General features: G+C 37.1%; 2 protein-coding genes and 1 non-coding gene across 3 annotated transcripts; 2 read left to right on the top strand and 1 right to left on the bottom strand.

Annotated features, from left to right (window-relative positions):
• The first annotated feature begins 9,705 nt into the window (after positions 1-9,705).
• On the top strand, positions 9,706-10,518 carry LOC111795099 (uncharacterized). Its single transcript, XM_023677345.2, has one exon. The coding sequence runs from the start codon at positions 9,847-9,849 to the stop codon at positions 10,516-10,518; it is 672 nt and encodes a 223-aa protein (XP_023533113.1). The 5' UTR covers positions 9,706-9,846.
• A 3,968-nt stretch (positions 10,519-14,486) lies between these two features.
• On the bottom strand, positions 14,487-14,621 carry LOC111783742 (small nucleolar RNA Z247). The gene has a single exon (XR_002813424.2). It is a non-coding gene; the product is annotated as a small nucleolar RNA Z247 (small nucleolar RNA).
• A 5,967-nt stretch (positions 14,622-20,588) lies between these two features.
• Positions 20,589-21,083, top strand: LOC111795098 (uncharacterized). Its single transcript, XM_023677344.2, has one exon. The coding sequence runs from the start codon at positions 20,589-20,591 to the stop codon at positions 21,081-21,083; it is 495 nt and encodes a 164-aa protein (XP_023533112.2).
• The last annotated feature ends 1,451 nt before the right edge of the window (positions 21,084-22,534 follow it).

Here is a 22,534-nt window from a genome sequence, read left to right as displayed (position 1 = left end):
TTGGACTCCACCCAAAACGATCATTTTGTAAAAGACAATATTACCCTTTTTTTTTCTTTTTTTTTTTCCATTATATTTTACACTTCACTCACTTTTTACTTTTATTATTATTATTATTATTTTAGATTTATATAAAATGAATAATAATGATGATGATAGTAGTGGAACATAAGTTATTAAGATGGTAATCATGCTTGTCTTATGCTTTTCCTTATTATCAAATTTTCTTAAGTTATTTTTTTTAAATTATTTATTATATATTTTATCGGATGAACAATTAAGAAATCAAAAAACGAGATATGAATGAGTGTCGATCTATAAACGTTGTGTGATACTGTACTAGATTTGATGCCTTGTACAAGAAAAAATATACATAATTTGTATGATATCGTTATCAAATATATGTTAATGACATTTTCACTTATCTTGTCAAGACTCTTACACGTTGAAAATGTTGGGTATTAAAAATATTTAGTAAGTAACTTTCATGTTCGAGTTAGATATGCATACACACATGACAAAAATATAAAGTAAATCGAGGGATCTAAATCATTAAAAAAGGGACCCACCAACCTATGCCCCCACTCGAGATTGAAAAAAAAATAGCCTGTTATCTATCGGAGGCTGCAAGCAGTAATCAATCAGCTATAACTAGACCCAAAACATGACCAACCGGTCTATGACAAGAACTATGGGGGATAACTAGCTTGTGCGTGTGATGGTAGAATTAACTCATACCCTCGATATCTTTAGAAATATCATGTGATTCAATGCATGGAAGGGTCCCATAAATACAATAACATTTGAATGATTCGTATAAACACGTAAATCACAAAGCTACACACATACACACATATCTAACCATTTAAAAGCATTTAAAAAATGGTAGTCATCCAAATAGAAAATTACCTTACCTAGTGGAACCGAACTAGGAATCGATAAAAAATACCTACTAATCGACTAAATTTTGCCGAAAAGCAACAAACCAATTGCAAACTAGACCGAATCCCGGGTTGAATTGAATTTGACCGTCTGTGAACTAGACCAAACACTACATCTTGAACCTCACGTTTTCTCATCGACCATTCTCACAAACTTAGCAATTGCGAAATACCTGCCACAAGAGGAATATAACAACGGAAAAGACGATGATGTTAGCAATGAGGACTACCTCTCCACGAGTACCTACAATCCATGGTCACTAACGACCAAAATAGCAATAAGAACTTCAAAATAAGCAAAACTCAAACCATTCAATCAAAAATTAAATACCAAAAAATATGCCCACGACCGATAGTGAAGAGCTACTAACGAAACGAAATTTAGTAGTCAAATGACGAAAAAAAACAACAGTGAAAATCAAACAGTTATGAACGATGCTGGATCGTACAAATGAAATGAGCTAAGACGGCTATAATGGGCACGATGGAGCTGTTTTCCACAATCAAATGCTTCAACTAGAACCAAAACTCAAATAGATATCAACCCCGACAATGAAACAAAGTCAGATGCAAGATTTCTCTCGATGACATAAGCAAATTCAAATCATTAAAGTCGAAACAAAACCATTCTCCCATAGAGCTCTATGATCTCATTTTCTTAAACGAACATAACTCACTCAATTTTCATACGAGCCTGTCATTCATTTACATGGATAGAACAAAACACTTTTGTAGAGTGAGCGAACACCGTAGCTATGGGTCAAAATTTCATGATGGAATTAGTTGAAAAATTGAATGTATGTATGTATGCATGTAGTGTTCAATCTTTTTGTGGGGTTCCTATAAATAAAACATGAGGTGTAGCTGTTGGTTTGTTTTCTTTTTGACTATGTACAACCCAAGTCTACCTACTTCAACCATGTCTTCAATGGACCATTTGCCTTTCAACCTATCAAACCCTAAAACCGCCTTGCTCCTTTAAGCCTACGACCCGAAAATGAGTCAGATGTCCATCAAGATGGTCCCGACCTCTTATTTCATTTTCAATCACCGTAAAATTCTTCATTTATTTTTGTGGAGATTTGAATAAAGATTCTTCAAACAAACTGTTACAATATTCTTAAAAAACTATTTATTTATTTACGAAATAAAGAGATTAGGGCAAAATCAGAGTCGGCGACGACGGGGACGGAGACGATAATAAATTAGGAAATAATGATGAATAGAATAGGAAATAAGTATAGCCCACATAATCATCTACTCCTCATTAATAAACTTTTATAATTACAAGATTTTTCTTCAATCAAAAGCAAACAAAAACCCCTCAATTCATTTGGACTCCATAATTACATCTTATTCACCGACACTTTCTCTCTCTTTTTATTTCATTTTATATTAAACTACTAATTTTCTATATTATTTTTTGATTAATTATATTAAAAATTAGCGCATAAATAGAGACGAGTAGTCTAGACTCAAACATTGAAATAGAAACATTAAACTCTCGTGATTTTGTTTTTTTGTTTTCTTAAAATACCTCGTACTAATTAAAATAATGTCTCGTCAACGTCTCTAAATTACTTGGAAAATTGATGGTATGTATATTTATAAGGTGGGATTTGGTGGATTGTCCCAAGAAATGGACAATATAATTGGAAAATTGATTTATAAAAAGATGAGAAATAAAAGTATCTTAGCGTTGCGTGCGTGTTACTTTCTTGCGACCAATCAGAGAGCTCCAGAATCTTTTATTTTATATTTTATATTTTATTTTCTTTATCACGTACATGATTTTATGAGCTTTTTCTTTTTGTTTTGTTTTGTTTGTTTATGAGGTTTTTTCGGCTTAAAAAAATGCATCTTTTCTCAACACACTATTTCATTCATTGATTGATATTAAATTCCAATCTAATCAAAAATATTTTTATATCTATTAAAATTAATATTAAAACTTAAATTATAAATTATAAAATTAATATTACATCAATTTTAAATCTCAAACATTTTCATTTATTACATAAAAGAATGTTATAAATTGAATTAATATGGTTTGGATTCAGTAGTTGGATTCGTCAGACTATCGTGTTATATGAACGTCCTTAATAGAAATCAAAGTTGTAAGTTAATAAAAACTAAACTTACCAACAATTTCTCGTAGTGTCAATCTTTTATCATATAATTGAGATAAGATCTACTCACCTACCCAAAAGAGTCTTAATCTTCAACGTTTGAATTATGCCGATTTTATTTAATTATAATTACATATGGTCTAACTAACTCACTTATGATCCACCGACAATAACGTTGATAGAATAACACCTCTTGATTTCTAAAGACGACAAACATCTTTAAACATGTCACGTTTATACTGATATGATAAAATTTATAAACTCAATTAATTTGGTCAAATTCGGGTAGCCTTTAAGCTTAATGTGTATATATATATATTTTATAGAAGGTTGATGGTGTGTTAAACTCTTAATATTTTTTTGCATCTTACATTCAAACTTGATCATTGCATGTCGATGAACGATGATTAGAAGATTTTAATAGCGGGGAGAAATCATTTTTCATTTTCATTTTATTTTTCCTTTTTTTTTTTTTTTTTTTTTAATAATATCTTATGATATTTAAGAAGTAAAAAGGGAAAATCTTAAATAAATTATAAAAATTAAGAAAGTTTGTGTGTTCCTTTTTCTGATTTAATAGCTAGATTTATGATTATGATATTTTAACATCTTAAATTAAGCAATTTGTTTCTTAGATTAAAGAGCTCCTTTTGGGCTTTCGGCCCATGGATTTTAGCTAATGGGCTAAGGCCTTTTGGGCTTTCGGCCCATGTATTCTAGCTAATGGGCTAAGACCTTTTGGGCTTTCGGCCCATGGATTCTAGCTACGAAGCTTGCATACAATTTCCCGATCAGAAATACATAGATTATAGACGGTATCTTCTTATGGCCTTTCACCATTGAAAACATTGTTCCTTCTCAATGTCCGTTATAGACATGTAAATATGTCAACGAGATGATACAAATTAACGCATTGAATACAGAGATACTATACGAAATATAAAAAGAAAAAAAAAAAAAAAGTAAAAAGTAAAAAGTTTAATTTCTTTATTATTATTATTATTGAGATTTGATTTTAAGAAATAATAATAATTTCATATAAATAAATTATTTTCAACCATTTCCATACTTTATTTAATTTTAAATAATTAAGTATTCTCAAAATAAATTCTTTTTAATAAATTAAAAATATTTAAATTTGAATCGATCTTCATTTGTTAACCTTACGGATTTAATGCGTCCACCCTCCGGTAGTCTCTCCGCCCCAACGACGGCGCCGATTCCCATCCGCCGCCCTTCCATACCACGTCCTCCAAGAAACGGCCGCGTTTTCAGAAATTGAAAAATATTTTGAGTATTTTAAAATTATATTGACACATAAAAAAATACTAAAAAAATAGAAAAATAATTTAATAAGTTATTTTTCATTTTGTTAATATTAACACATTTGTTGTTTGAAAAGAAAATAAAATGGAAGACGGGCGGTGGACGGTTGTTGGGTGTCGGAAGAGGAAGCAACGGCAAAGAAGAAGAAGAAGAATAACAGAAATGAGCCGTTACTATTTGTCGCACGTGCCGACACAAACATTTTCCTTTTCTGCTTCTACAACAAGAATTCATGCAACGGCAACAAAATAGCCGTTTGGCCGTGCCTGAAAATACCTCACCGGAGCGGCGAACACTTTCCTTTGTTCAATTCGTTCCAACGGCCACAAACATTTCAAAATCAAAACCCATTTATTTGTTCCCCTTTGCCTGTAAATCATACCCCGCTCCCTCCTCCCCTTTCCTACCAATTTCCGACTCACTCACATCCTCTGTTTTCATCAACACCCACCATGTCTTTAACCTTCCACGACTATCTGTCCTTCCAATGTTCCATCCAAAGCACTTGCAACGGCACCGTGGCTTCCGACCAGCAACCCATGCAGCTCCTGGAGCTCCGACTCGGAAATTCGACCCATCTGATTTCTCGATCTTCTCGCCAAATTCTCCAACAAACTCCCACAACCCCAATGGGCGATGCTCTGTTTCCTTTTGTTCTGCGCGACCTCCAACACCCACCCTTCCTCTCCAACTGCTATGTTCTTCAGTTTTTGTCTTCCTTCAGCATCCCCATCGCCGCCTGCGACATCATCTATGAAGAGATCTCCTCGTTTGCGCTTCAATTGGCCGCCGGCAACGTGGATCTCAACTTCCACATCGTCGTCGAAGTGGATGTCATCGAAATGATATGGGTGGACCTGGACCCATTCCTTGTTGAAGAATATTCTCCGGCTGAGATGAACGGGGCGCCGGCGTCGGCGATTGAGAGGTTGCAGAGGCAGGAATTTGATGGGTTAAGGGAGGAAGAGGAGGAGGGGGATTGCAGTGTTTGTTGCGAAGCGCTGAAGGGAGAAGAGGAGGTGAGTAGAATCCCGTGTGGTCATGTGTATCACAAATGCTGTATTCTCAAGTGGCTTCAGATGAGCAATTCGTGTCCTCTCTGTAGAACCAAATTAGAACAATAATTCTTTTTTTCTTTTTTAAGAATTACGGAAAATGTAATTCTGGTTTTTGTGCAACAATTTCGTTGCAGATGATTGTAATTAGATTAATGACAGTGACAACAAATTTTACATTTTTTGTCAGTTGATTCAACATTAATTAATGTAACTCTATACTTCCATTTATTATTATTATTATTATTATTATTATTATTATTATTATTATTATTATTATTTGCATGAGCATACCATTTGAAAAAAAAATAAATAAATAACTGAAGAGATGAGTGTCAGTCATCTACTGTTACATCGACTTACAAAATTTAGTGACTTTTTCTTAGACTAATAAAGTAAGTGAACTTACTATTAGAACACCTTTAGGTTAGGTTGGATGAATTGTATGTCGTATGAATAACACATTGTGTGGTTTATTTGTGTTATTACTTGTTCAAGCCATATTTATGAACCTTTTGTGATGCATATACTTTGAGTATGTCAATCCACGTATACTATGATATTATGTTCACGTTATGTCCTATAAAACACTCGATGAGTCATGTATGATAGAATGAATGATTTGTCATTTACATCTAGGAATGTTGTCATAAAAAGTATAAATATGACTTGCATAATAACCATATACCATGATTTAAAAATGAGACCTAGTGGTGTTTGTCATGAGCACCAAATACTTCTCTAGTATATTTTGTAAGGACGCATACATCATGATATGTTACACACTCCTTTCTTTTGGTTGGTTTTCGACAACATGAGTGTACACTGTCCTGTAGTTAGGCTTAGGGGTACATATACGATCTCGTTTAGTTTGGATTGTTCAAAAAATCACATGACTCAAAAAAAAATTTGATAAATATCACATAACCAGTATGGTTTGGGTTGGGTTGAAATATGTAACTATTAAAAAAAAAAAAAAACTTGGTCGCTGAAAAAGGCTCGAGGCGGTGGAATTCTCGCACCCTCCATCGTTCACGCTTCCCCAGATGCCCACAACACACCAAAACTTTCACACGCTCTTCACGCCTAAATCCTAAACCTTAAACCCTAAACTTTCACACGCTCTAAAACAATGACTCAGAAGGTAAGTCTTTCATGTTTCATGCCTTCAGCAACGTCATTCCCTCGATGCTGGCGAGATCTGAAATATGAGAATTTGGAAACGCCGGCGAGATCGGTCCCTTAACGATCAGCGACCGAGGGTTCAAATTCGGGCTACAGCGTACGGAGGAGAGAGACTTGGACGAAAAATCGCATTAATCGGGTAAGGAAGACAATTTTCCGGGTCGGATTCTGATGCGGATCGGGTGCCCAACTAACAACCCAGCTTCGGCCCAAACATCTACAACCCAATCACCTGCAGTCTCGGCCTAGATGCTTGCAACCTCGGCCCATACACCTGCAATGGTCCAAAACCAATTCAGCTAAGTCTAGCCCAGCCTCGCGGCCCGCAACCCGCGCGCCTGCATCAGCGACCCGACAACCCACGCTTCGACTCGACTACGACTTGCACACGCGTCACCTCCTTCAAGGGACACGTGTCACACCTACAACTAGCGACTCCCTCAGCTGGTGCAGCTTAGTGGATTCGGCTCGGCTCCTCGACTTAGTTTTTTGGATCGGTAAAGGGATTTTTTTTTGACAAATTCTATCGTTTCGACCATTTCAAAGCTGAAATTGACATTGTTTAATGAAATTAAGGTCAGTATAGGTTTAATCTCTCGGTTTAAGTTAATTTGAGCTTAGAAATTTGAGTTATTAATGTAATGAGATGGACGAATTGGAAACAACTACCGACAGTACTTTGGGGGATGAAATTCAAACATACTTGAAATTAGGGAGAACGTCGACTAAGGTCAACCAAGTAAATGACCTTACTGTCGGTTTTGTTATAACTTGTATGTAGTATGACGGCACATGCCCCCTAACTTTGCATGTGTCATATGCATGTTATGAAATGATATGTTTATGATATTATAGGTGAATGAGATGATACATGTTATGAAATGATATGTTATGATATGATATGTCTAACGACATGTTCCTCATATTATACACGAGTGTTGTGATAATATGTTATCATGTAATTTATTGACGATAAGACGCATGTTGTGACACGATATACGATATGATATGTGCATGATATGGTATGATACGTAGAAGACATGATATGTTTAGGATATGACATGTTTAACCTGACATGCAAGATGATATAGTGACATAAAACCCCATATATGCATGGAAAGTTATGATAAAGATGATAGGATAAAAAGGAAAGTGGAACGGATGGTATTGTATGATAATGAAAGAAAAATGTTGGGATCTCATGTATCATTGTGTGTTCATGTATTCGAGAATACCCTTCTTACACTACAAGGCAGGAAAACGATCATTATGTTTATCATAATGCTTTGACGGTTGCTATTCCTAATGGGTGTTTGACGACAACAACTCTAGAGAATGCTAGGCCGACTAAGAAAATGATCTAGGAGGTGGGCGAACTGACTAGTGGGTTCATACTTGCACGTGTAAACCGTGTGTGGAAAAGTAAACATACATCTAATTAGGATAGTATTTTCAATTATATGAAAATGTCAGGTGAAAGTATTAATAAAATATAGATATATAGTTTTTTGGAAAGTATTTAAAACAATAAATAACAAAATAAACCTTTTGTATTTTATGGATTTATTTTAGTGTAATGAAATTCAAATAAATAGAGATATGAAACTAAATTTGATTTTGAGAGTTTCCATAAAAGAAGCGGTAGAAAAGGAAATGTTTAGAGTAATTTTAAATATGATTCCTAAATTTGATACTAAAATCTGAAGTTTCCCTAATCGGAATTTACTTATGCTTCCAATTCCCTATTAATATTATCATTAAATCAACACAAAACTCCATCCATCTCTGTTTCAATCCAACATTCTCACCATTACAATGCCTTTCGCAAATGCCTCCACCCTCCGCTACTCTCTCCGCCGCAACCACGGCGCCGATCAACTCCTCCAACTCCGCTTGGGCTATTCCAGCCGTCTGATCTCTCGATCGCCGTCCGCCGGCCTTCCCTACGACATCCTGGAAGAAACTCCCTCGACTCCAATGGCGGATGCTCTGTTTCCTCTGCCTCTCCGAGAGCTGGAAGATCCGTTATTCTGCCACGCTTACTTGGTTGAATTGGTGTCCTCCTTCAACCTCGGCTCTGTGAAGTGGAACCCCATTGTCCAGAAAATCACGTCGTTCGTCACACAATGGGCCGCCGTAGACTATGACGCGAAGTTCCAATTGGTGGCGGACATTGATTACATTCAAATGTTTTGGATGGAGAAGCGCGGGGGTTCAGTTGGGCGAGGTGTAATGGTGGAGGAGAAAGTGGTTCTGGAGGAAGCTGGAGTGGCGGCGGCAGGAAATCAGGGAATTGGGGGAGAAGAGTGCAGTGTGTGCTACGAAAGCTATGAAGCAGAGAAGGGGGGAGAGAAAGAGGTGGCTACAATCCCATGTGGTCATGCGTTTCACAAATCATGCATCCTCACCTGGTTTCAAAGGAGCAATTCATGCCCTTTGTGTAGAGCCAAATTATAGCATATTTAACACATTATTATTCTTAATTATACATTTTTATTTTTTTATTTTTTATATTTCATTCACTTGCATGATGTAAAAACAAACAAATAAAGAGAAACACATATTTATTGTATTAATACATTACTAATGTATAGATACATTAAATATAAAAATATATTTGAAACTTAAATCAATTTGAAATTAGTTAAATATAGATTAAAAATACTAAAAAAGATAAAGATAAATCAAATAATATAACAACTTATTTTTTATTTTCTTAATATTAACATATTTGTCCTTTAAAAAGAAAAAAGAAAAGAAAAAAAAAATCAGTAAAGAGTGGAAGAAGGCCGCTAGACGTTAGTGTTTTCGCACGCTCCGGCAGCCAGTTGTACGGTCAACGCTTCATTTAACGACGTCAACTAGCCGTTTGGCCGTGCCTGAATATATCTCACCGGCGCGGAAGACGCGACGGCGAAGAAGAAAAGGAACAATAGAAATCAGGCGTTACTATTTCTCGCACGTGCCGGCACAAATATTTTCCTTTTTTGCTTCCACTACTAGAAGAAATAGCCGTTCGGCCGTGCCTGAAAATATTTCACCGGCGCTGTGAACATTTTCCTTTTATGAATTCTGGAAGTGATCCAACGGTCAGAAACATTTGGGAATCAAAAGCCTATAAATAAGACACCGCTCCCTCTTCCCCTTCCCTACTAATTTCGACATACTCTTAACAGTTGCTCATATCCTCTGTTTTCATCAACACTCACCATGTCTTTAACCTTCGGCGACTCTCTGTCCTTCCAATGTTCCTTCCGCACCAATACCACCGGCAACTTGGCTTCCCACGAGCAACCCATGCAGTTCGTGGAACTCCGACTCGGACATTCGAGCCATCTCATCTCTCGATCTTCTCGCCAAATTCTCCAACAAACTCCCTCAACTCCAATGGGCGATGCTCTGTTTCCTTTTATTCTGCGCGACCTGCTCGACCCACCCTTCCTCTCCAAATCCCACGTTCTTCGGTTTCTGTCTTCCTTCACCATCCCCATCGCCGTCTGCAATATAATCTTTGCGGAGATCTCCTCCTTTGCGCTCCACTTGGCCGCCGGCAACGTGGATCTCAACTTCCACATCGTCGTGGATGTGGATGCCATCGAAATGATATGGGTGGACCTGGACCCATTCCTTATTGAAGAATACTCTCCGGCTGCGATGAACGGGGCGCCGGCGTCGGCGATTGAGAGGTTGCAGAGGCAGAAATTTGATGGGTTAAGGGAGGAAGAGAAGGAGGGGGATTGCAGCGTGTGTTGCGAAGCGCTGAAGGGAGAAGAGGAGGTGAGCAGAATCCCATGTGGTCATGTGTATCACAAATGCTGTATCCTGAAGTGGCTTGAGATGAGCAATTCGTGTCCTCTCTGCAGAACCCAATTGGAACAATAATTCTTTCTTTTTTGTTTTTGAAAGAATTAGGGTAAAAGTAATTCTCATATTTTTGTGCAACAATTTGGTTGGCCATAGATGTATATAGACTCATAATAGTAATAATAAAACAATTTTTAGATTTGAATAAGTTGAGTTATGAATGTTGTGATATCAAACAACAACAATTTAATGCATCCTATATCAAGCTTATGCAAAACTGTGCCTCACACTATTGAGGACATATTCTATTTATATTGGCAAAAGATTAACTAATAGATCCGATTTCATAGGAAACTAACGAAGTAAGCCTATTCTTATGGCATGACTAACTTCAAGCTATTCTAATGGATTGACCAATTCTAACAACTAACTTCAAGCTATTCTAAATGGATTGACCAATTCTAACAGTCCCCTTCAATCCCAACAAGTCTTGTACATGTTGAGATTGTTACAATGTGTAGTAAAAGGAGTTTTAGACAGTGGTTTTGTCAGGATATCAGCTACTTGATCACTTGATGAAATGAACCGAACTTCCATTGCTTTACGTGCTACTTGTTCTCGAACAAAATGAAAATCAACTTCAATATGTTTCGTTCTAGCATGAAATACTGGATTTGAAGTTAAATATGTAGCTCCGAGGTTGTCACACCAGAGGCGAGGAGCCTTTGATTGATACACGCCCAGTTCCTTCAGTAATGACTTGATCCAAATCATTTCTGCAGTAAGATTCGCAATGGCCTTGTATTCTGCTTCGGTGCTTGATCTTGACACTGTAGCCTGTTTTCTGGAACTCCATGAGATTAGATTTGCTCCAAGAAATACAGCAAAGCCGCTAGTTGAACGTCGATCATCGGGACAACCAGCCCAATCAGCATCAGAAAACCCCGACAACATCATGGTTGATTTCTGAATTTTCACTCCTAATGCTAGTGTGCCTTTAACATAACGAAGAATTCTCTTCACAGCACCCCAATGAGCATCAGTAGGTGTATGAAGATATTGACACACTTTATTGACAGCAAATGCCAAATCAGGCCTAGTCATTGTCAAATATTGTAGTGCTCCCACTGTACTTCTGTATTTGAATTGTTCTTCAGCTGATAAGGGTATTCCTTGTTCTCTGAATAATTTTTCAGCAGAACCCATTGGTGTAGACATAGGTTTGCATTTTTCCATGTTTACTCTTTTCAACAAATCTAAGGCATATCGTCTCTGTGACAGTATGATACCATCTCGTGTTTTCTTGACTTCAATACCCAGAAAATACTCAAGACCACCCAAATCTTTTACTGCAAAATCTATTTTCAATTTCTGAATCAACCTTTCGGTTGCTTGATCAGAGGAGCTCACAATAATTATATCATCAACATAGATGAGCATATAGATAGTTATCTCTCTGTTTTTGAGAATAAAAAGAGATGAATCAGCTACTGAAGCCTTGAAGCCTAACTCAATAAGTTTTCCAGTCAACCTCGAATGCCAAGCTTTTGGGGCTTGTTTCAGGCCATAAAGGGCTTTCTTGAGCTTGCATATGTAATTCTTTGGTTTGGCTGAGTCTTGAAATCCTGGTGGTTGTCGCATGTACACTTCCTCTTTCAGAATTCCATGCAAAAATGCATTTTGGATATCAACTTGTCTCATATTCCAGCCCTTGGTTACTGCTAGCGAAAGAATGACCCTGATTGTTGACGGTTTGATCACAGGGCTAAAAGTATCAGTGTAATCAACACCAAATCTTTGCTTGAATCCTTTGGCAACTAATCTTGCTTTTAATCTTTCAACTGACCCATCTGCTTTTCTTTTCACTTTATACACCCATTTACTATCAATGAGATTTATTCCAGGTTTGGGTGGAACTAGATCCCAAGTGGCATTTCGTTTTAGCGCTGAGAGCTCATCATTCATTGCTCCTCTCCATCTTGGATGTTGCATGGCTTCCTGCAGGTTTCGAGGTTCAGTAGCAGTCTCTATGATCGGAGTTGTGATAGTTACAGCGCTTGCGAATTTTCTTGAGGTTTCTGAATATCTGATAGTTCCATCAGTGAATTGTTTAGCTTGTACAATGTTATTTCTCAACCTTGTTCGCATTGGATGTTGACTAGCTGCTTCAGTTGGTTGATCAGACACATGTTCATGAGTTTGGTTTTGAGCATTGATCGAACTGCTCTCAGCTTCATATTCTGCAATTTCCTCTGAACTTCTTGTATTATCTGCAGAAGATAAGCTGACACCAGACAAGTTGTCACTAGCAATATTATCAGTTTGACCATCATTCATATGGGAATTACTAACAACTGGTTCAATATCTGTAAGAGCATTTTCAGTGTAAAAACTAGCAAGTTTGGCTAAGGCTGGAAGTAGAACAGGATGATGTGGATTTGTGGTTTTGTTTGGTGGCTTAGATTCTTCAAAAGGAAAAATATTTTCATCGAAAACCACGTCTCTAGAGATGTAAATACGTCCTGTACTTCTATTTAAGCATTTATATCCCTTATGAGAAGAACTATAACCCAAGAATATACATCTAGTAGTTCTGAAACTCAGTTTCTTGTTGTTGTAAGGCCTTAAATTAGGCCAGCAAGCACAGCCAAACACCCTAAGCATGGAGTAGTCTGGACTTTTACCAAACAATTTATGAAGTGGTGTGTCTTGTTGTATGGTTCGGCTGGGCATTCTATTTATAAGAAAGCAAGCTGTGTTGAAAGCTTCATCCCAGTAGGATAGAGGCATGTTGGCTTGAGCGAGTAAAGCAAGGCCAGTTTCTACAATGTGTCTGTGTTTTCTTTCGACTAACCCATTCTGCTGGTGTGTGTGAGGACAGGAGATATGATGTTCAATGCCTGTGGATTTGAAATAATTGTGTAACCGATGGTATTCACCCCCCCAATCTGATTGGACGGAGCGAATTTTGGTATTTAGCATAGTTTCAACATGTTTTTGAAATTGAAGGAACACAGACTCAACATCAGATTTGCATCTCAGAAAGTAAATCCAAACATAACGACTAAAATCATCAACAAAGGAAACATAATATTTGGAATTATTTACTGACGCAATGGATGGACCCCATACATCAGTGTGAATTAATTGAAGGGGTGCTGTAGATACATGCTGAGAAGAACCAAATGGCAATTGATGTGCTTTCCCTAATTGACAAGCATTACAAATTGAGGAAGAGGGAATATTAGTATCTATAGCTAAATTATTATCTTGTAGAATTCTAATGGTAATTGGAGATGCAGGGTGCCCTAGCCTTCTGTGCCATTGTTCTTTCGAAAGTTTGGCTGTCAGCAAGGCTTGACTGAAATTATGCGGTAGAACGTATAGGCCATTCTTACATCTACCGTGGAGCAGGAGTTTCTTCGTGACTCGGTCCTTAACCAAAAAATAGTTTGGGTGAAATTCTACAACAGCATTATTATCAGATGCTAGTCTTTGTACTGAAATTAGGTGCTTATTGATTTTAGGAACATATAGGATATGTTTCAGAACAAGAGATGAACCAGAAATTAATGAATTCCCAATATGAGAGATAGACAAACCTGCGCCATTTGCAACCTGAATTTGGTCGGTGCCAGTGTAGCGTTCTCTGGTGGTAAGCCTCTCTAGGTCATTGGTGATATGATCTGTGGCTCCAGTGTCAACATACCAGTTTGTGTCACTAGTGTATCCACTTGTTGCCAAAGCTGCTTGTTTGAGATTATTTTCGGCTTGATATGCCTGATCAAATCTGTGCCAGCATTGCAAAGCATCGTGATTGGGCTTACCACAAATCTGACAGACAATGCCTGAGCTGCTTTGTGTCTTTGATGGTTGACGTCCAGGATTGTTCACAGTACGCCTTGATTGTCCATGACCACTATTTAACTGACGACTACGACCGCGACTACCTCGACCTCCATTGGCACCTCCACGAATGGATATCCTATTGACATTGTTAGCAGATGAAAGTTGCTCAAATGTACCCTTACGCAAGTGCCGCATCTCATAGCTCAGCATGTGAGCATACACGTCGCTGACAGTGTATACATCTGTTCTGGTTGTAATGCTTGTGACTAGAGGATCATAATCTGGACCAAGTCCTTGCAGCATGTAGCGATGAGTTCTTCATCCTCTATTCGCTTGCCAATGGCAGCAAGTGTATCACCAAGATGTTTTACTTTACGAAAGTAGTCAGCAATTGTCATGTCCTTTTTCTGGATAGTAGAGAGTTCCATACGGATCTGCATTGCTCTTGCTCGAGATGTGGAAGCAAATTGTCGCTCCAGCGTAATCCAGGCTTCTCGTGCAGTGGTGATTCCAACCATCGTGCTGAGAACCTCCTCAGTGACTGATGAGTTGATGAGGCTGAGTACCAGCTGGTCCTGGGGGTACCAGACTGTGAACTCAGGGTTGATGATAATTTTGCGATTCCCTGTTTCTTCACTTGGTTCAACGGCGATCGTCTGGCTTGGTGCAGGCATGGATCCATCCACAAAACCAACAAGGTTTTGGCTACGCAAGTAGGGAAGGATTTGGGTAGACCACAGTAGATAATTTTCTTGTGTAAGCTTAACACTAATCACCTGACTGATCGACGGAGAAGACATTGTGTTGTTTGGGATTGACATGTCTAACAGCAGAGGCTATGGATCTCGTGGATCTTATTTCGGCTCTGATACCATATCAAGCTTATGCAAAACTGTGCCTCACACTATTGAGGACATATTCTATTTATATTGGCAAAAGATTAACTAATAGATCCGATTTCATAGGAAACTAACGAAGTAAGCCTATTCTTATGGCATGACTAACTTCAAGCTATTCTAATGGATTGACCAATTCTAACAACTAACTTCAAGCTATTCTAAATGGATTGACCAATTCTAACATCCTAAACGCAATTATATGTGGCAAACCGCAATGAAGACAAACGAAAAGGGTTGCAGTGAGTAAACCAAACGTGAGAAAATTATTAGACACTTGATTTCATGCAGCCACAGAAACCCAAAACGCCTCGGCCTAGCCCTACAGACACACAAACCCCACCGCCTGCAGCCCAACTGACATCTCGGCCCGGTTCACTACGCACACGTGGCATCTCCTTATTGCGCCATGTGTCACCATCCGACGCGAAAACCTCTCGGCAGGTCCGGCGCGGCTTCTCGGCTCGAAAATCCCTTTTTGGACCTGTCTGCACTATTTTGACCCTCTCGGACCTATTTTCAACCTAAATAAAGGTAAATAAGGTCGTTTTAGTGCCCTATTTCAAAATTTTAAGTTAGGGTTTATTATTATTATTGTGAAATACTAACAAAAGCGATAAAGAATCCAATAGGAACCAACGACCGGTGATGACGTGAGACGTTTTCGAGGAGCGAGAGCTTACTTTAAATTAATTAGGGAGTACGCCGGCTAAGGCTAGCCAAGTAAGTGGCCCTACTGTCATTAGGTTATGAAATACAAGTTGTATGTTGGCAGGTGCTCGTGGTTTCATGTGTCATAAATTGTATGTTTAGACCTTTATGAATTAATATGTAAATGTTATGCGATGTGAACGCTATGCTATCTTTGGATGAACTAATATGATTTATGATGTTATGTATGATGATATGCACAAATTGCATTATGTGACTGTTATGTTACATGTTGTATGATATGAATTATACATCCAAGCTACCTGTTAGGATAGTATCGTAGGAAAATAGACTATTATGATAGGTCTCATGCATTGCATTCGCATGTTCTTGCATTATAACCTCGATAGGGGTCGCTTATTGAGTATTTTTAAAATACTCAAGCCTCGTGCTATTACATTTTTCAGATAAAGGCAAGGCGTCCCTATAAGGCTGATGGAGGTATTACAATCCCGAGACCGTGGCACATGCATATGATAGATTTGCATTTCATTTAGTAGTATATGTTAGTGTAGGTTGAGTTGTATTTTCCATTTAATAGTATAGATTAGTTAAATTGAATTTCCATTTCCATTTGTGGTATAGGTTAGTATAGGTTGAATTGAATTTTCTTGATAGTATATAAGTTAGTATAGTAGTGACTTTAGGTTAAGTGAAAATTTAGGGTCGTTACACATGTTTTATGTCGACCTTCTATCGCGGACTCAAGAAAGGTTGGGTACTCGTCTCGACTTCAGGACTGCCTCCACCCATAAACATATGATCGAATCGAACGTTGGAATCAAATTTTGGAAGACGTGCTACGTGTCTACATATTAGATTTTGTAGGTAGCTAAGAATCTAAATTGCATCTCATGGAGTTCGCCTACAACAACAACTTCTAGAAAACTATCGCTATGGCACCGTTTGAAGCTTTATACGAAAAACGGTGTAAGAACCCAATTTGGATAGCATAACATATAGAGGTCATCATACAACATAGACGTCACAACAAGATCCATAACATAACACAAACTTCTCATAGTATAACTTACAACATAACATAACATATGTCATAGCATAAATAATATAATACACGTCAATAAGTCACAAAGTATGATGGGTAGAGGGGCCTCAAAGCATCCATTGTTCATAGTTCATACAATTCATCCAACCAAACCAGTAGTAAAGTTACTTACATGGTTGGCCAAAGTCGAAGTCACTAATTTATCATTGTACTAGACTGAATTTGCCATTTGTAGTCCAATCCAACCTACGTAGGTCCACGACATCGAGTTAAGGCATATTATATGATTCAATTTACCTCACGATATAAATTAAATCAACATTTGACTCAAAAGTAACTTAAATCAACATTTGACTCAAAAGCAACTTAAATTAACAAAATGGTGGTAATGCTAACCTCAATTACTTCTCGTCCAAATCGACTCCTAAAGGGTCAAAATTGTAAAAAAAAAAAAAGAAAAAAAAAGAAAAAAAAAAAAAGTGGAATGAGACCTAAATAGAGTAACCTAACAACCAAATAGCTGCCTGAAGCCACCGGAACCGAGTCGAGCGGCGTTGGAGCTAGAGTGACATAGGTTAAACTCGAGTTATGGGTCATGTTGAGATTTATGCTCTAAAGCCTCGTAATTAATTATTTTATTTATATTATTTTCTTTGTAATCTAATTGTTATCCATTATATGAAAATCTAAGATTATTAATGTAATTTTACAGTTATACAGGGATAGAATTTCTTTTCGTTGAGCGCCAGCTATTAGGAAAAAAGCTATAACAAGGTTTTACAGTTAGATGGGGATAGAATCAATTTCTTAATGGTCTTTGCAGGTGAAGGAGCCTACTGTTTCCCATATTTCTTTCACTGTAAACTCAGTAGCTCAGGGTTTCGGTTTCTTCTTCTTCATCTTACTCAATCTTTCCTTCCTTAATTCAAGAGAACTGTATGTGGTTGACATACAAGAGGATCGTGTTCAAGTAATAACCTAAAGAGTCTACAGTATATGGATAAGGTTGGGTGCCTTATCCTGGTAACACTATTGATACGGCTCACTTTGTAATCGTTACAAATGATTTGATCCAAATTATTCGTGTGGAGACATGTAAGTGGGGGTATCCTATTCAATGAGTTTGTATAAGACTGGATCAAGAAATATTTAATTTCTCTTTATAAATCCGTTAATTGAGAAGATTAATATTTCAGATGATGATCATATGCGACTCGATCTTAATCTTGAGTGAGTTATGAACTCCTGCTTGTGAGGGCTTGCCTTTAATTTACATGGGTGAGAATGACTCTTTTAGCCAATTCAATATACCTACTATTTTGGGACTTGATCAACTAGGGAGTTGGAAACATAATATCTTGAGATGAAATTCATTATGAGTTGTTGTACTCATTTCAGGACTTGAACAATAGGGCCCCACCCTCTCATTGACCCGAGAGGGACTTGGTTTATGATTGGATCATAGACAAATTATTCATTAGAGAATTAGTGGTACTTAAGGTGAAATAGTTAATTATAGGGGTAAAACGGACTTTTGACCCAGCTGTAATTATGAATAACTCGTGAAGGATCGACTTGCTTGTAATGATTATATCAATGGACATAACTTGTCCTACAGTACATAAGAGTACAACTCTAGGTCTATAGTGGAGTGACGTATAGTTAATGAATAAAAATTGATTAATAAAAGAGTATAATTAATTAATTTTGTATCATTGGAGATCTGTAGGTTCATAAGGTTCCGTTGCTAGCTCATAGTAACGCTAAAAGGTTCAATTTATTTGAAAGAAATTTTGAAGTGTTCAAATTGATGTTTAATAAATTAGATATATTAAATATAGAGAAGAAATAAATTTAATTTGAAATATCAAATTAATATTTAATAAATAGATAAAATATATTTAATTTGAAAGGTTCAAATTAATATTTAATATATTAGATAGGTTAAATATAAATGAAAAAAAATATATTAATTTAAAGGGTTCAAATTAATATTTAATATATTAGATATATTAAAAAGAAAAAAATATATTTATTATATTTGATACCCTATATTTGAAATTTGAATGAAATTCAAATTAATTAAATATATATTAGGAATGGTAAAATATTCTAATATATTAAATATCCAAATATATTATTTGGTAAATATTCTCCTAGAGTCCCTATAAATAGAACCTCGGGGTTGAGTTAAAGAGATATCAATCTCTCCAGAAAATTCTTGAAACTCTTTCTCCAATCCTTTGGGATTTTCTTTTAAGAGGCTCCCACAAGCCTTCACCTTGTGTTTAAGAGATTTTATTTCAAGAGGCTCCACAAGCCTTGACTTTGTGTTCGAGCCTTGACTTCTGCATGTTGGAATACTGAGGAGTCTTGTAAGCTAAAGTTTCTACCAAGGTAGAGTTCTTACTCTTCTATTTATTGCATTATTTTAATTCTTAATAAAAATCAAAACGGTGCAAATGCTTTCGCTACGTTGGATGAAAAGTTCATTCCCTTCAATAGGTTAGTCATGGGTAGGCATGCAGGTCTGTTTGAGAGTGCTCCCACTCCGTGGATGAAGAGTTCATTCCCTTCAATAGGTTATGGTCTGTTTGAGAGTGCTTCCGCTACGTGGATGTAGAGTTCATTCCCTTCAATAGGTTAGTCATGGGTAGACATGCAGGTATGGTCTATTTGAGAGTTTATGGACTCTAGGCAAAAAAGAAGGGATCACGAATTTGAGTTGACCTGAGAATGGCTGAAGATTAAATGAGTTTGAGTGGCTTCTGGGCAGAGTCATGTGTACGAGCTGCACATAGCCGGGCTACGTTTGAGGTGTAGGTCGAGACTACTGCAGGCAAAACAATCGAAGTCATATCCATCACATAACCTAATAGTAATACCTAGCGAGTATTTATTCTATCAAATAACTTCTCACAAAATATATTTTAGAAGAATAGAAATAAAATTAATTTTGGAACTTTTAAGATTGATATTTTCAAACATGGGCAATAAACAAAATATAATTTTTTCTATCATCTTGAATATGAGTTATTTATTTTATTTTTTTTTAAATATATTAATACATTAAAAATTAAAAATACTAAAAAAAACACCAACATAAATCAAATAATTAATAACTTATTTTTCATTTTCATAATATGAACATATTTTTCAGAAAAAAGAAAAGAAAGAAAAAAATAATAATAATAAAACAATGGGTGAGTTAAAACAGAAGGGAAATGGGAGAAGCCGATAGACATTAGTGTTTTCGCACGCTCCGGCAGGCCGTTGTACGGTCAACGCTTCATTCAACCACATCAAACTAGCCGTTTGGCCGTGCCTGAAAACATCTCACCGGCACGGCCAACATTTTCCTTTTATGAATTCTGAAAGTGATCCAACGGTCAGAAACATTTGGAAATCAAAAGCCTATAAATAAGACACCGCTCCCTCTTCCCCTTGCCTACCAATTTCAACACACTCTTAACAGTTGCTCATATCCTCTGTTTTCAGCAACACCCACCATGTCTTTGAGCTCCCACAACTATCTGTCCTTCCAATGTTCCATGCGGGGCACTTGCAACGACAGCGTGGGTTCCGGCGAGCAACCCATGCAGTTGATGGAACTCCGAGTCGGACATTCGAGCAATCTCATCTCTCGATCCTCTCACCAAATTCTCCAACGGAGTCCCTCAACCCCAATGGGCGATGCTCTGTTCTCTTTTATTCTGCGCGACCAGGAACAACCACCCTTCCTCGAAAACTCCTCCGTGCTTCGGTTTCTGTCTTCCTTCAGAATCCCCATCCCCGCCTGCAATGTCATCTATGACCAGATCTCCTCGTTTGCGCAACACATGACCGCCGACGACTTCCATCTCAACTTCCACATGGTCGTGGATGTGAATGTCAGCGAAATGACATGGGTGGACCTGGACCCATTCCTTGTTGAAGAACATTCTCCGCCTGCGATGAACGGGGCGCCGGCGTCGGCGATTGAGAGGTTGCAGAGGCAGAAATTTGATGGGTTAAGGGAGGAAGAGGAGGAGGGGGATTGCAGCGTGTGTTGCGAATCGCTGAAGGGAGAAGAGGAGGTGAGCAGAATCCCATGTGGTCATGTGTATCACAAATGCTGTATCCTCAAGTGGCTTGAGATGAGCAATTCGTGTCCTCTCTGCAGAACCCAATTGGAACAATAATTCTTTCTTTTTTGTTTTTGAAAGAATTAGGGAAAAAGTAATTCTCATATATTTTGTGCAACAATTTCGTTGCATATCATTGTAATTAGATCAATGATAGTGTGACAATAAATTTCACATTTTTGTCCCAACTGATTCAATATTCTTCAAACTCTATACTTTGATTTATTATTTGGATAAATAAATATAAGCTTTATTATTATTATTAATTTAAGATAGTTAGGTGTATGAGCATTTGGGTCGGACAACTGCGGTAAGGAAGACGGACTTTCCGGTCAGAATTTGGGTCGGATGCTCACCTGCAACCCAATTAGTTACGGCTCACGGTCAAGCTTGTTTCGCAGCCTAAAGCGCCTCAACCCAAGCACCTGCAACCCTCGGTGTAGACACCTCCAACCATCAGCCCAGACACCTGCAACCCACGGCCCAACATCGCAACCCGCTCCCTCGCATTGTCTGACCCGAGACGTGCGCCTCTACCTGATTCACGACCCGCGTGGGCATCTGCTTTCCCTATTGCCACGTGTCGTTTCTGCAATTGCCAACTCCTTTGGCTCGGCATCGCACAGTCCCCCGACTAAAAAATGGTGTATTCAGCTCGATTTAACAATTATTATTATTATGTAATTTCTTGTAATTTTGGATTAAGAGAAATATTTTATCAAATACCATCAGGAAAGAATTAAACAAATGCTTAAATGATTGGTTGAATCTTGTTGTTCGAGCACCTTCTTGCTCACTTCCTAATCTTTCGTCACTGATTGTCTATCTTCCATTGTTATTCTAGCATCTTACGAACTTATCATTTGATTTGTATGGATGAAAAAGAATTTTGCAACCAATTTAATACGTCTACCATTTGGGGACCTTGACCAAATAAGGAATTATTTACCTAACATCATGATGTGAAATTCAGTATTTTTCGTATAGGTAAAGTAGATGAGTTATTCTCTTCATTCTAATTTTGGGACTTAACAATGTGACTCTACCCTCCCACTAGCCCGAAATGAATTTGGTTTATGATTTGATTATAAACAAATTGTTCATTAGAGAAATACTCATACTTAGGGTCAAAGATGTAATTACAATAGTAAAACGAATTTTTCAGTCAACTGTAATTCAGGACTGACTTACTTATAATGATTATATTAATGGATAATTGTCCTATAATGAATAAAAGTACAATTATAGGTATAGTGGAATGACTTATATAGTTAATAAATGAAAAATGGTTAATTAAAGAGTTAATTTAATTAATTTTGTTCCAACTATAATTAATGAATGAATACTAGATATATTAAATACAAATGAAGAGAAATATATTTAATTTGAAAATTTTAAATTAGGGTTTAATATATTAGATAAATTAAATATAAGAGAGAAATTAACGGCATAGATACATTAAATAAAAAGATATATTTAAAACATGGTTGAACTTAAATGAGATTTAA

This window comes from Cucurbita pepo, chromosome 5 (assembly GCF_057944985.1).
Source record: "Cucurbita pepo subsp. pepo isolate OVF chromosome 5, ASM5794498v1, whole genome shotgun sequence".
In the NCBI taxonomy this organism is placed as follows: domain Eukaryota; kingdom Viridiplantae; phylum Streptophyta; class Magnoliopsida; order Cucurbitales; family Cucurbitaceae; genus Cucurbita; species Cucurbita pepo.
Note: the sequence above shows the minus strand (reverse complement) of the source record. Positions and strands in the feature narration are given on the sequence as shown.